At 55.8% G+C, this 13,033-nt stretch overlaps 5 protein-coding genes across 5 annotated transcripts; 1 reads left to right on the top strand and 4 right to left on the bottom strand.

The window, feature by feature from the left end:
* Window positions 1-516: 516 nt before the first annotated feature.
* On the bottom strand, window positions 517-2,412 carry SPBR_00388 (uncharacterized protein; the record flags this gene model as incomplete). Its single annotated transcript, XM_040758707.1, has 1 exon — window positions 517-2,412. One exon carries the CDS (start codon window positions 2,410-2,412, stop codon window positions 517-519), a length of 1,896 nt encoding a protein of 631 aa, XP_040618362.1.
* A 1,084-nt stretch (window positions 2,413-3,496) lies between these two features.
* On the bottom strand, window positions 3,497-5,011 carry SPBR_00546 (ubiquinol-cytochrome c reductase cytochrome c1 subunit; the record flags this gene model as incomplete). The annotated part of the gene is made up of 4 exons (XM_040758865.1): window positions 3,497-4,169; window positions 4,240-4,302; window positions 4,537-4,691; window positions 4,952-5,011. The coding sequence occupies 4 exons, from the start codon at window positions 5,009-5,011 to the stop codon at window positions 3,497-3,499; spliced, it is 951 nt and encodes a 316-aa protein (XP_040618361.1).
* A 1,167-nt stretch (window positions 5,012-6,178) lies between these two features.
* SPBR_00661 (3-deoxy-7-phosphoheptulonate synthase) lies at window positions 6,179-7,483 on the bottom strand (the record flags this gene model as incomplete). The annotated part of the gene is made up of 3 exons (XM_040758980.1): window positions 6,179-7,233; window positions 7,315-7,372; window positions 7,478-7,483. The coding sequence occupies 3 exons, from the start codon at window positions 7,481-7,483 to the stop codon at window positions 6,179-6,181; spliced, it is 1,119 nt and encodes a 372-aa protein (XP_040618360.1).
* A 1,128-nt stretch (window positions 7,484-8,611) lies between these two features.
* Window positions 8,612-9,365, bottom strand: SPBR_00975 (uncharacterized protein; the record flags this gene model as incomplete). The annotated part of the gene is made up of 2 exons (XM_040759294.1): window positions 8,612-8,765; window positions 8,827-9,365. The coding sequence occupies 2 exons, from the start codon at window positions 9,363-9,365 to the stop codon at window positions 8,612-8,614; spliced, it is 693 nt and encodes a 230-aa protein (XP_040618359.1).
* Window positions 9,366-10,073: 708 nt separating this feature from the next.
* SPBR_00323 (peptidylprolyl isomerase domain and WD repeat-containing protein 1) lies at window positions 10,074-12,181 on the top strand (the record flags this gene model as incomplete). The annotated part of the gene is made up of 2 exons (XM_040758642.1): window positions 10,074-11,960; window positions 12,044-12,181. 2 exons carry the CDS (start codon window positions 10,074-10,076, stop codon window positions 12,179-12,181), a joined length of 2,025 nt encoding a protein of 674 aa, XP_040618358.1.
* Between the last annotated feature and the right edge of the window lie 852 nt (window positions 12,182-13,033).

The raw sequence follows: 13,033 nt of genomic DNA, 5'->3' as shown, positions 1-13,033 counted from the left end.
CTTCTCGTGCTTAAATTGTATGCAGGGTTGAACATTTGGTGCGAGTTTGGCTGATCACTTACCTTGCCAGCCAGCCAGCCGCTGTGTTTCGCCGTCTTACGTATGCTTCGAATCGCCTGTAAGTACGCAATCAGTGACCGCAAAACTTCACACTTCAACGGCACTGGAATCGTCGGTTGCCGTATCCCATTTGCTGTTTTGTCTTTTGCTTCCTCTTTAGGAATATCTCAGCCTTCTCCAACAACACACGGTCCAGTCGATAATCGCAATTAAGCCGCCCCATCGTCATGACCGTGGACACCGTGACCGAATGAGTTTTGTGCCAATGCTACAGTCTCGTCTGGTACTTTGGGTCTTAGGATGTATTTGTTGTATTTGTTTGGCTGCCCTGCTAGGAGAGGCTCTGTGCGGTGCCCGGCCTCGGCCTGCCCGCCGACTTTGACGAGGACAATCCATAGATGGCATATTCATATCTCGTGGTAGTTCCATCCAGTCGTACATTGTCGTATTTTGTCCTCATAAAATCACATCCAGCCTCTCCCGCTTATTTTCCCGCTTGACATCTCCCTCGACAATCTGCAATTGTCCCTTGGTATCGTATGCCACGCGGCCTTCGTCCACCGCCTGTCGAAGATCTTCTCTCAGCACCGTCCGCTCTCCCGTTCGTGGGTCCCAGTCCCACCCCTCCCGCATCCACATCCACCGCAGACATGCTCGCAGCTCCTTGTCACGCGGCAGCACCCGCATCCACTCGGGCTGGAAAGGCTCGTCAGACTTTGGAGAGAACTTTCGCCCAGCATCCCAGCCTGACTCGGATGGGCCTTCGGACGTAATGTCATCTTCGTCCTCCTCCCGCCGGCGGCGACCAGACATACACCCGCCATCGTCACCCTTCCAATCATTCGACCGACCCAGCAACACGTCCCGGCAAAAGATCCGCCACGAATCGACCGCATATGTACCCTGGGTCAAGTGGCCAATCTCCCACTGTGAACCAAGAGGACGCCCAGGCTCTGGTTTCTGGCGCTGACTAGTCCGCCCAGGCTCTTCGGGGTTCCCTTCTGGCGGTGTCGGATAGTTCCTGACCGTAGTGCAAACGCCCGGCTGTGGTGGGCGCTTTAGCCAACCGCGTGCGTACCTCTGGATGGCTGTGCACCGCACCGTCGCCATACCCAGGTGTCGCACCATAGCCATAAGGTCACGGGGGTCGGCGTCAACGAGTGCTTGTGGAGAGGAGAACCGGGCCTTGAGGGCCCAGAACACCGGCAGTGAAACATGTCCAGACACGCGTGTCAAAAAGACAAGCGCAATCATGTGCCAAAATGGGTCGGCCGAGAGCTGTTCCTGCACCAGTCCAAAATGAGGCGCGTCGAGGCGCGGGAACGGCAGGGCCGAGACCGTTCCACGGCGAGGGCGGGCAGGCTTCTTCGTTTTTTCCGGGACAGCAACGGGTACTGGTGAAGAAGCGTCGGGGGGATATGACGGAGGGTCATCTTCACTGCAGCTGCTGTCGCCTTCTTCGCGTCGCCGCCGGTGGTGTGACGAAGGAGGTGTAAAAAAGCAGGATGTCGTTTCTCGCTTCCGCTTCGGTGTGCTCAGCAAGGCTGACGAGACGGGAGACAAGCACACTGGAGATGTTGGTCGTGCCAATGACTGCGGTTCACTATTTGATGTCTTGGTCGGTGACGGTCTCCTTGATTTATGTGGTTTGGCTTTTGATGCTTTTGCTTCTTTTGCCGCCTCTGCTGACTGCATATCCTTGGTCCGCGACGGTATCGTCGTTATCGGCTCTGGATGCTCTGCATTTCCGCCCACGACGGTCCTTTTCGTGCAAATGACCATGGTTCTTGTGAATGTCGCGGTTGGCAAACCTGGCTGTTCTTGAGCCGCATCCAGGCCCCTAGTATCTCTATGGCCCTCCTCTCCCTTCACTTCTTCTTCATTGCTATCGCCTGACGACGACACATCGTCTGCAAAGAACGGCGAGACACTTGCCTTCAGACCGACCGCGGAAGTGTCACCTCCACGGCGTTTTCCTGGTTTCTTCTCCCTGCCGAGTATTCCAACTGTCCGACCTTGTTGTGTCTGTTGCTTTCGCGGCCGTTTGCTTGGAGAAGGGGTTGGAGAAGGCGATGCCGATGTCGATGGTGGCTCTGATCCCACTTCTGGCCGTAATTTTGAGCTCCGGCCCGCCGTCTTCCCTCCGCCGACCCCATTGATTCCTTCGAGAAGCTCGACTTCTTCGGGTGGCACCGTCCCCGAGGCGAGCAGCCCGGCCAGAAAGGCTCGTGATTCAGGATCATCAACGTCAAACGCTGCGAGCAGGTCGTTGGCTGCGTCGAGATTAAACGGCGAGGGCGACGCAGATGTCAATCCTGGATCGTCAACAACTGATGCGGATGCACCCTCCATTCCGTCGGTGGTCAGAACTTCCAATCGTGATAAATCATTTTGTTGTTTTGTTGGCTGTGGCAGGAATCTGGAGAAGGCGAAGTTTGAAGGCTGTTTGTTTATCCAGGTCAGGCCTTGTACCGCGTACGGAAGGCGCTGGCGGAAAGCAAAAACAGGCAGGAACTTTCCAATATTAGTGGGCTGTTACGGTTTTGGACCAGGCAAGACCACAAGTCACCACCAGAGCACCAACGTCTTTTGCTCTCATATTCGTTGCCATTGATATAACAGTTGCCTTTTTGAATCGTTAGATTAATACAGTTCTTCTTTTTTTTAAAAAAAAAAAAAATTGTTTTTTTGGCGAAATTTAAATAATTATTGCATGAACATATAAACATACTTCAAAGTCGGCCAACTTCGCAGAATTTGCAAATCAGTAAAATCATTTATACAACTGAAAGAGTTTTAAACATAAAAAAGATGTATGATTCTACGGCAGTTCATGTCTCACATCGTTGTATCGTCTTCGGCCCGCCACCGACGTTTCATGTGTTCCTACGCACCCTTTGTTAAATGATGTTAAATGGTTTCTTCTCCTTTTAGAGTAAAGATACACAGTTCGAGGCAGAAGAGAGCAACGGAATAGGTTGGAGAAAAAAAGAAAAGAAAAAGACATCTCCGTCCTAGTTCCATCGCCCTCAATCTTCCCTCTCCCCAACGTCCAGGGCGTTCCTCTACCGTCCACCAGCCCCAAGTTCAGCCAACCATTCGCAAAAACAAGAAATAGAGTAAAATTAAGGAAAAAAACCAAAGAAAGCAAGGGGACAGGAGTTCTTCTGAGAAAAACAAAGAATCCTCTCCCCACCACCGAAACAATGTCGCGCTCTAGGTTTCCGCCCCGTCGCCAGCCACCGTTCTTGTATCGTTTTTATGAATTTGCATGCAGATAAGTTTTTTCTTTTGCTGTGTATATAATATCGCCCCTGTCAAATATAGTCTCGTGTCGAGAAAGAGAGAGAGGGAGAGAGTTGTGTTTTATGTTCTTGTGTTGTGGTGACGTCGCTTCTCGTCTGATCCTGTCATCAAAGGAGGACGCAGTCACCCCTTAGTGACCACCCGACGAGCCCTTGGGAGGGTCGTAGACGATCTTCCGCGACTTCAGCCAGGCCCACTTGTACCGCTTGACCCAAACGCTGAGGGCGAACAGAGCCGACGTCACAACAAGCACCTTCATGCCCATCTTTTTCCGGTCGTCCATCTCGGGCTCGGCCGCCCAGTTCAGGAACTCGACGACATCCTTGGCCATCTGAGACGTCGAAGCCGGGGTACCGTCCTCATACTCGACGAGGCCGTCGAACAGAACACGGGCCATGGCGATGCCGGTGCCGGGGAAGTAGGGGTTGAAGTTGAGGCCAGCACCAACCTGGGCGCCTGCGGGAGGCTCCTCGGGGTAGCCAGTCAGCAGCGAGAAGATGTAGTTGCAGCCACCGTGGCGAGCCTTGACAATCAGCGACAGATCAGGCGGCAGGGCACCGGCGTTGGCGAAACGCGAGGCCTCCTCGTTCGGGTACGGGTCGGGCAGGTAGTCCGACAGCTTGCCGGGACGCTTCTCGATGATACCCTGGTCGTTGGGCTCGGCGTCGTACTCGTTCTCCTCAGCCAAAGCCTTGGCCTCGTCGACGGTCAGGACGGAGCCGACCAGAGTGCGGAAGGGAATACGGTTGAGCGAGTGGCAGGCGGCACAGACCTCGCGGTAGACCTGGAAACCACGGCGCAGACTGCGGTAAGCGAAGTTAGCGCGCTGCAGCTGAGCACAATGGGAGGACATGGCAACGGGGAAGAACTCACGCCTGGTGGTCAAAGGTCTTGAACATCTGCTCGTGGACCCAGGGGTACTTGGCGGGGTGGAGACTAACGCATTGTTAGCACATGTTCTCGAATTTGTCGATATTCGACTCTGACAACAGCACAGCGCCGAGGTAATATTGGAAGACAACAATGAACGGTACATGGCAACACCCCGATGCCATATGACGCCCATTGGCTGTCGATGAGGTACGATCGGCACGTGGCCGAATATCCCTTCGGAAGACGATGTTGTCCTGTGCCTCCGCAACGCGCCAACATAAACAAGCATAAACTTACCCCTCCTCTGCCGGTGCCGACGCCTGGGCAACAGGGCCGTAAAGGTGGTAGTACCAGGCAGCCGAGCCGATGGCGACGGCAGTGGACGCGGCGGCAGCGATGTTCAGGCGCAGGGGCGAGGCCTCGGCGGCACCGGAGCTCGTAGAAGTGGCGCGCTGTTTGATGTTAATGAGGTGTTCACTTGACAAGAACGAACAAAACAAGTTCATGCCGGGGTTCAGCAAGCCGGGAAAGTAGTCGTGTCGGTAGCTGGGTGTGTTCCTTCGGTCAATTGGCCGTCGAGGAGGTGCAAAATCGGGACGCGTCGAGATGCCATCCCGCCCGTGGCCAATCGATCCGTCCAACAACCCAGACCGGCAACAGCAATTTCTCCCCAGCTTGCCCCGGCAGCGAGGGCAATTGGGCACAGGCTGACCTTGGTGACATTGATGCCGGCAAACGCCCGCGTGGACCGCAGGCTGGACCTTGCGAACATGTTGGGCGAAGTAGACTTTCTCGTCGACGGAAGAGAACGGGAGAGGAGAGGGGGGGAGGTGTCCCGGGTTGAGTGTGTCGTCGATGGCAATCGCAACGTTTGCCAATGGGTCTCTCAAGGGCGACACGCACAAGAGGGAAGAGGGTGACGACGGTCGACGGGTGTGAGAGAGGTCGTGTTGTGTGGGTGGTGGTGGATTGCTCTCAGAAGCCAAAGGAATTTTCGAAAATTGCTTGCGGTGGACAGCGGGCAGAGCGAGGAAACGGGAAGCTGGCACCCAACTCCTTCCACAAATGCCCAGTAATTCCGGTTTAGCCCGGCGCTCATTGGTCCATCCGGCATTAGCTCTGTCACGAGGGCGTGCACGTGAATACATTAGCAGAGCAATGAGAGTGTTCGGGCAAAGGGGCAGTTAATCGCTCACCAGCGCGAAAACCAAACGAAAAATCCCCCACAATATTCACCCGCCAATCGAGGAGCCTGGAATGGAAGTATGGTGCACCAAAACTATCTGGTTAGTGAGAGCCTACTGCCTCAGGCCGTCGAGGAGTTCTTTCCAAATGATTTCGGGTTCCCGTTTCGATACCGTTTATCTCCATTCAAATGTGCTTCCTTCATTTGCATCATATTAATTGATAGCTTCATCGAGCTACTTCAGGACTCTATTTACCTCATTACCACTAAGTAACCGAATCTCTGTGGCCTCCTCACAAAACTAGCCACTGTGCTTAGAATTGTGAAGCTTTCGCATGCAATCTCAAAACGGAGCATCACAGAGCGTCGAATGGAAACGGTCCACTCCGTTTGATAGCCGTACGGTGGAAAGCACGCCCCGACTTTTAGCGAAGCTGTGGGGGGCTACTGCCAACATAATGTGCCCCGTTACAGAGAACTAGCGCCGACTTTTGCCTCGATTTGAGCTTGTTGAGACCACCGTTTTCAAGAGCTATCACCAAGTTGTGTACTGTTTCGGTTGTGCAGAATTCCACGGGCTGCCTTTGCTAACAAAGGGGGACGATAGTGCATGCGGTGTTTGATTCTATAAAATGCACAAAACTACAATGAAAAGCTTTTAAACCAGACCCTCCCACTGTTTTCCCTAACGCCAATAAAGACACGGCAGCAGCAAGTTCAACAACAGCAACGAGATGCCCTCCTCGTCCCACCTTACGCTGACTTGGCGGCCTCTCTACGCTGCTTCACAGCATTTGCCAGAGTACTGAGCACGTCGACGGTGTCGTCCCAGTGTATGCATGCATCTGTGATGCTGACGCCGTACTTGAGGCCAGCCTTGCCCTCCTTGGGAACCTTCTGGTTGCCTTCGTTGATGTTGCTCTCGATCATGACGCCCATGATGGCATGCTCGCCCCCGGCAATCTGGCCCGCCAGGTCGGCCGCGACCTTGGGCTGGTTCTTGTGGTTCTTGAGCGAGTTGCCGTGGCTGCAGTCGACCATGAGCCGCTGGGGCAGGCCGGCCTTGTTCAGCGCCGCCTTGGCGTCGGCAATGCTCGCCGCATCGTAGTTGGTGCCCTTGGTGCCGCCGCGCAGGACCACGAAGCAGTCCTCGTTGCCGACGGTGCCAACAATCGACACGACGCCCGGCTTCGTGACCGACAGGAAGTGGTGCGGGTGCTTGACGGCGCCAATGGCGTCAATGGCAACGCCCAGCGAACCGTCCGTGCCGTTCTTGAAGCCGACAGGGAAACTCAGGCCGCTGGCCAGCTCGCGGTGCAGCTGGCTCTCGGTGGTGCGGGCGCCGACGGCGCCGACGGACAGCAGATCGGCCAGGAACTGCGGCGAGATGGTGTCGAGCATCTCGCTCGCAATGGGCATGCCCTTGCTCGTGAGGTCGACAAAGAGCTGGCGCGACAGCCGCAGGCCCTTGTTGATCTGGAAGCTGTTGTCAATGTCCGGGTCGTTGATCAGGCCCTTCCAGCCAACGGTGGTGCGGGGCTTCTCGAGGTACGAGCGCATGACGATCAGGAGCTCGTTCTTGTGCTTCTCCTTCTCAGCAAGGAGCATGTCGCAGTAGGCGAGGGCGGCCTCCGGGTCGTGGATGGAGCAGGGCCCGATGATGACGAGCAGGCGGCCGTTGGCATCGCGGCCATTGACGACGGCCTCGACCTCCTTGCGGCCCTCGACAACAGTCTTCTTGGACGCAGGAGTCTGCTTGATCTCGTGCTGGAGCAGGTCGGGCGGCGTGAGGGGGTTGTATCCGCGAACTAGACGACGGAAGCAATTAGACTTTGAACGAAGGACACACGACGAAACAAAATACAGCAACAGGAGCCGGGGCTAAGTACTTCTCCAATCCTCGCTTTCCTCGCGGTTGCCCACGTTCTTGTTCTCAATGTAGAAGGACTGGCGGCATCAGGTCAGCAAGAGAGCTTCCAAGTCGAGAGCCAGTACCAGTCATGGTGGCAGCTGATGGTCCAGCGAAAACGCCAGCGAACATCCGTTACTTACAGACATGGCGAGAAGTACGGTAATGTAGAACGGGCGCAGACGAAAGGCGTAATAGCAGGTCGGTGAACAAAATAAATCGGCGCGGCGTCGGAGCAATGGCAGGCTGATCTAAAATAGGAAGGAACAGAGAAGCAAGAGTACCTGTTCTATTCACACTTCAATGCAATCGTAGAAGAAAGAAGAACAGTGGAGTACAACAAGACAAGTTGTCAAATGTCAAAAAATGTTCATATACGGAAAGACGGTAAGACGAGAGAGTTACAGCTTGTTAAAAGAGGGCCAAAAAGAACATCAAAGAAACCTGTGCGCAGGATTGGCTCCGGCCTTTTTCCTTTTTTTTTTCATATTCATATTTTTGGGTTCGACTTGGAGGGGTGATAGGTCAATTGGGGTCTACGAGTCGCCACGCGCAGGGCGCCGAGAGTCCAAGGTCATACGCCTTGTCGTCCTCTTGTCATTTTCATGTCGTTTCTGTTCGTCCGATTTAGGCGTGAGTCAACGCTGTGCGGGCGGGCTGGAATTAAAATATTAAAATACGCGCAGAAATAAATGCAAAATAAAATGCAGCTTTTCTATGGTGGGGTTGAGAGGACAGGGGTAGGTCGCTGTGGGCCACAAAACAGCACTGTGGCTTTCCATGAACCTAGCCAATTACAGCCGCCACGCTGGTGCTGTCATTGACACGTGCAGCCTTCCAGGCTTGTCTTTGCAGCCGTGTACGGCCACGACGACTTGAGACCATACTTGCCAACGATACATGTTTTCAGTTGAAGATGGTTGAGTGGTTCTTTCAGCACTTTCTGATTTGATCTGCACGGAGGGGTCGCAAGAGGGGGTCTGTGGGTGTGATCTGCTGTTCTTATATTGATCTTTGTGGGTATCTATTTTGCTTGTCTATTTTGATTCTCTGAAATATCCTGGTATTTCTTCCCTCACAACTACTCGTCTTGGCACGGACATCTCTCGGTTTGTGTATGCCGTACCCTGTATCCTATCCTGGTTGTGTATATTGTGTCCGTGCGGCGGTGGTACGTTCTTTCGTAGACGTCGGATGGCCATGTGTCCCTTACAGGAGTCCGCTTTAGATCATATGTTGGTTTTCCGTCCGTCGGCTCGGCTGTTCGTCTCCGGCCCTCAATCCTCCTTTGAACCCGACGGAGTGCCACCGTTGAGTATGTGGTACAGCCGCTTGAGCAGGACAGTGCTGCCAGTCATGAGAATGGCCGAGAAGGCAAACAAGAAGACGCGCTGCTGCGTCGTGAGCATCTGAAAGATGGGATACGGATAGCTGGGAGACGTTAGCAATGGCCGAAGCAGGAAGGCATGTGTCAGAAAACGTCGCGACTCACTATCCGTTAAAACTAAAGCAGTACTCGATCCACGCCCAGTAGAAGAAGGCAATACACAAGCTCAGAATCAACGCCTCCTGCAAGCGGATCGTCCATGGCGGGCTGAACAGCAACAGGTCGGCCGTCAGGAACAGCGCTGGCGCCAGGTGGAAGCCTACGTCGGGCAGCAGCGGCAGCGCGACATCCACATCCGGCGGGTACACGAGGTCGCGGTCGATGGTGCAGAGGGTCCAGTAGAGAACGCTGATGAGCACCTCGAGAGGTGCGACGCAGACAGCCAGGAAGTTCTTAGCATCGAACAGCTGCCGCGACAGCGACAAGTCGGCAGCGTAGCCGACGGCGAACGTGGCGAGCGAGAGGGTCAGACCGAGAATCGTCAGGAATTGAAAGTCGCCGCCGAAGCTGTCTGCGGGCAGCTGCGGGAACATGCGCAAGTAGGCAAACGAAGCCAGGAACGAGCAGATGCCAGCAAGGTGCAGGACGAAAGAGGCCGAACGCGCCGGCGAGGCCAGGCGCTGGAGCGGGTGGTGGGGATCCATGTCGGCGGCCGGTGTGGGTGCGGTCGAATAGAAAGACGGGCGTGTGAGGCTTTGTCGTTAGGGCTGAAGACAGCAAAATCGCTTCCTGGGTGCGAAGAGGGAAGATGGGAAAAGGAAAGAGGGAAGGAAGGGAGAAGCGCGGAAGAGGAAGGCGGGTGTGGAAAAGAGGCTGCCACGCTGTAGCCGTTTGTCGGAACTACGACATACTAACTAGCTGGCCAAGCGCTGTACTGTAGTATTACCGCTAAAAAGCGCCCTGACATCATACCGGCCTCTACCGATCCACTAGAAACGTGTCTTGTGCCTGACAGAGGAGGCAGCCTCGGCATTTAAACACGCGAATGCAGCTATTCAACCTAGTAGTGTCCTGATCTGAAAGGAAAGTCGGATTCGGTATCAGGAGATCTGACGATAATGAGCGTTTGCAAGTCAAGCTTATAACACTACGTGGCTCAATATTGAAGGCTGGAAAGGCCCCGAGGCCCTGAGAGCTAGCGAGCCTCTCCGCTAAAAGAGACCTTCCAACAGTCATGAAGGTACTAGAGGCTGCAGCGCACCTCCCGCGCCAAAACCAAACAAAGGCAGGCACAGCTGGCCTAAGAAATTTCAACGTCTGCTCTTCGACCTCAGCACTGACAACAGCCTCGACCACGACGCCCATTATCCCTCCCCGACCCCGTACCTCCTCCTCGCTCCCTTCTGCCCGACATGGCCGACACACCGACGGGCGGCGCCGACGGAAAGCCGAACAAGCGCAGCCATGCCGAGTTTGCGGAGCGCGAGGGCAGCGCAGAAGACGGCTCGGGCTCCGAGTCAGGTTCTGGTTCCGACTCCGACTCCGACTCTGATGATGACATGGGCCCGCAGCTGCCGTCGGCTACCGCAGCTGCGGCCGCGCCCAAGAAGAAGCGGCGCGTCCTGAAGCATGAGAAGCTGTTTGTGTCGGCGCTGCCGGCGTCGCAACGCTACTCCAAGTCGCTCATGCACAAGGAGCAGCTGTCGTTCCTGACGCTCACGCCGGGGACCGATTTCCTGATCACGACGTCTGTCGACGGCGTCGTCAAATTCTGGAAAAAGGTGGCCGAAGGCATTGAGTTTGTCAAGCAGTTCAGCGCGCACCAAGGCCCCATTGCGTCCGTGTCGGCCAGCCGCGACGGCCGCAGTTTTGCATCGGCTGGTGCCACCGACTCCACGATCAAGATCTTCGACGTGGCGACGTTCGACCTTCTGTCCATGATCGCCATCGACTTTGTGCCCCGCTGCATTTGCTGGGTGCACCGGCGCGGCGCGTCGCTGCCTCTTCTGGCGGTGGCGGACGCGGAGTCGTCCGCTATCCACATCTACGACGGGCGGGGCGAGGCAGCAGCCGCGACGTCCAAGAAGCCGCCAACCGATGCTGCCGTTGTCGACGACGTCGCGCCTCAGAAGCCTATCCACACCATCAAATCCATGCACCGCACCCCCGTCACGCTCATGGCGTACAACGAACCCTACGACTGCGTCGTGTCCGCGGACAGCGGCGGCATGGTCGAGTACTGGCGTCCCAACGGCACGTACGAGAAGCCCGACAACGTCTTTCGCCTCAAGAGCTCAACGAGCCTATTTGAGTTCAAGAAGAACAAAACTGTGCCGACGGCGCTCGCCCTCTCGCCCACGGGACAGCAGTTCGCCACACTCAGCATGCCCGACCGCAAAGTGCGCCTCTTTGACTTTGCCACGGGCAAGCTGACCCGCACGTACGACGAGTCGCTGCGCACCCTCGAGGACATGCAGCAGGCCGGCACGGCGCTGCGCCAGCTGGACGCGGTGGAGTTTGGTCGCCGCCTGGCCGCCGAGCACGAGCTCGAGTCGGACGCGCTGCGCAACAAGGCCAATGTGGTCTTTGACGAGTCTGGCCATTTCTTGCTGTACGGCTCCATGCTCGGCATCAAGGTCGTCAACACAGTTACGAACCAGGTCGTCAAGCTGTACGGCGCCGACGAGCACATCCGTCCGCTGCAGCTGGCGCTCTACCAGGGCCAGCCGCAGAAGAAGGGCGTCACCACGGTGGCCATGGCCGCGTCGAGCAATCCGCTGCTGCAGGAATCGGAAGTGCGCGATCCAATTTTGGTCGCCACGGCCGTCGGCAAGGCGCGCTTCTATATGTTCACCAACCAGGTGGACATCCCCAAGGGCAACGCCCGTGACATTCTGAACGAGAGGCCCACAGTGTCTGGCCAGGGCAAGGGCAGCAAGAAGCAGGGCGCCGCGGACAGCAAGGAGGCCGCGTCGGGCACCAACGCCATTATGCACACGACGCACGGAGACATCCACATCCGCCTGTTCCCTGGCTCGGCGCCCAAGGCGGTCGAGAACTTTGTGACGCACGCCCGCCGCGGCTACTACAACAACACCATCTTCCACCGCGTCATCCGCCAGTTCATGATCCAGGGCGGCGACCCCATGGGCGACGGCACCGGCGGCGACAGCATCTGGGGCCATACGTTTGAGGACGAGTTCAGCTCGCTCAAGCATGACAAGCCGTACACCGTCAGTATGGCCAATGCAGGGCCGAACACCAACGGCAGCCAGTTTTTTATCACCACGGTGAAAACAGTGCGTCACCCCCGTCTCCCCCCTTTGTTCTCTCCGTTTCTTCTGTTTTGTTTCGTGTCCGCCGACGCATACTAACAACGCAGCCCTGGCTTGACAACAAGCACACAATCTTTGGCCGCGTCCACCAGGGTACGGACGTGGTGCACCGCATTGAGAACACACGCACGTTCAAAGAGCGGCCCGAAGAAGACATCAAGATCCTCAGCATCGACGTCCAATAGGGCGCGAGAGAAAAGATAGACACGCGATACCATAATACGAAAAGCGACATTTGCAAGTTGAAGGCTGACATCTGAAATCTAAGCGCGTCCCAAATGCCGCTGCGTACCGCTTCCGCGGCCGTGGCTGCGTTCCTGTCTGCACGCGCTGCGTCACATTGTCCAGGTTCTTGCGCCTCGACCGTGTCAACCGCCCACCATTTCAGACGTAGTATAGTCGTGTCCCAAGGCCAATATGCGCCATAACGCGCCGACAATGCCGCAGGAACTGGCTGTCTGCAAGAGTCGACGAACAACAACAATGGTTGCGTTGCGGCTGCACGAAAACCCGCGAAAATTCTTATCGATACTCCAGAACAAAGAGCAAGCAGGAACCTAAGCAAACCATTATGCGACTGTAATATTCCTTGCGTCGCCATTGTATTCCGACGTACCCACGATGCTGTCTTGTTACCCTCAACAAAATCTGTGATTCTCAGATGGTTCTGCTGCAGTGCCATTCGTCGCACATTAGCTTCCAGCCGCCAGATTATGTTATCGTGGGTAAGCGGCTCGTCTGGACCTGCTCCAAATTGCAGTAGAGCCTCTGCCTTCTTCCTTTGATCCAAAAAATGTGCCGAGATGCCCATGGAGATACAGCGTAGCAGATGCATTCTATTCGATTCCCGTACCTTCCCAGCGGGATCTTCCCGTTGGTGCGTTCTTTCCTCTGTGCCTTACTTATGTCGTACTTGCCGTCCGCTATTTCATCCTCCAGGAAAGCAGGTGCTGTACGTCTTTCTTCATGTACAGGAAGCTGCAACCCACCAACAGGGCGGTCTCCACTTTCTCGAGCTGCCGTTCGCTCTCACTGAA

Source organism: Sporothrix brasiliensis (genome assembly GCF_000820605.1).
Source record: "Sporothrix brasiliensis 5110 chromosome Unknown Cont19, whole genome shotgun sequence".
Lineage (NCBI taxonomy): Eukaryota > Fungi > Ascomycota > Sordariomycetes > Ophiostomatales > Ophiostomataceae > Sporothrix > Sporothrix brasiliensis.
This window is presented reverse-complemented; position numbering and strand designations above follow the sequence as displayed.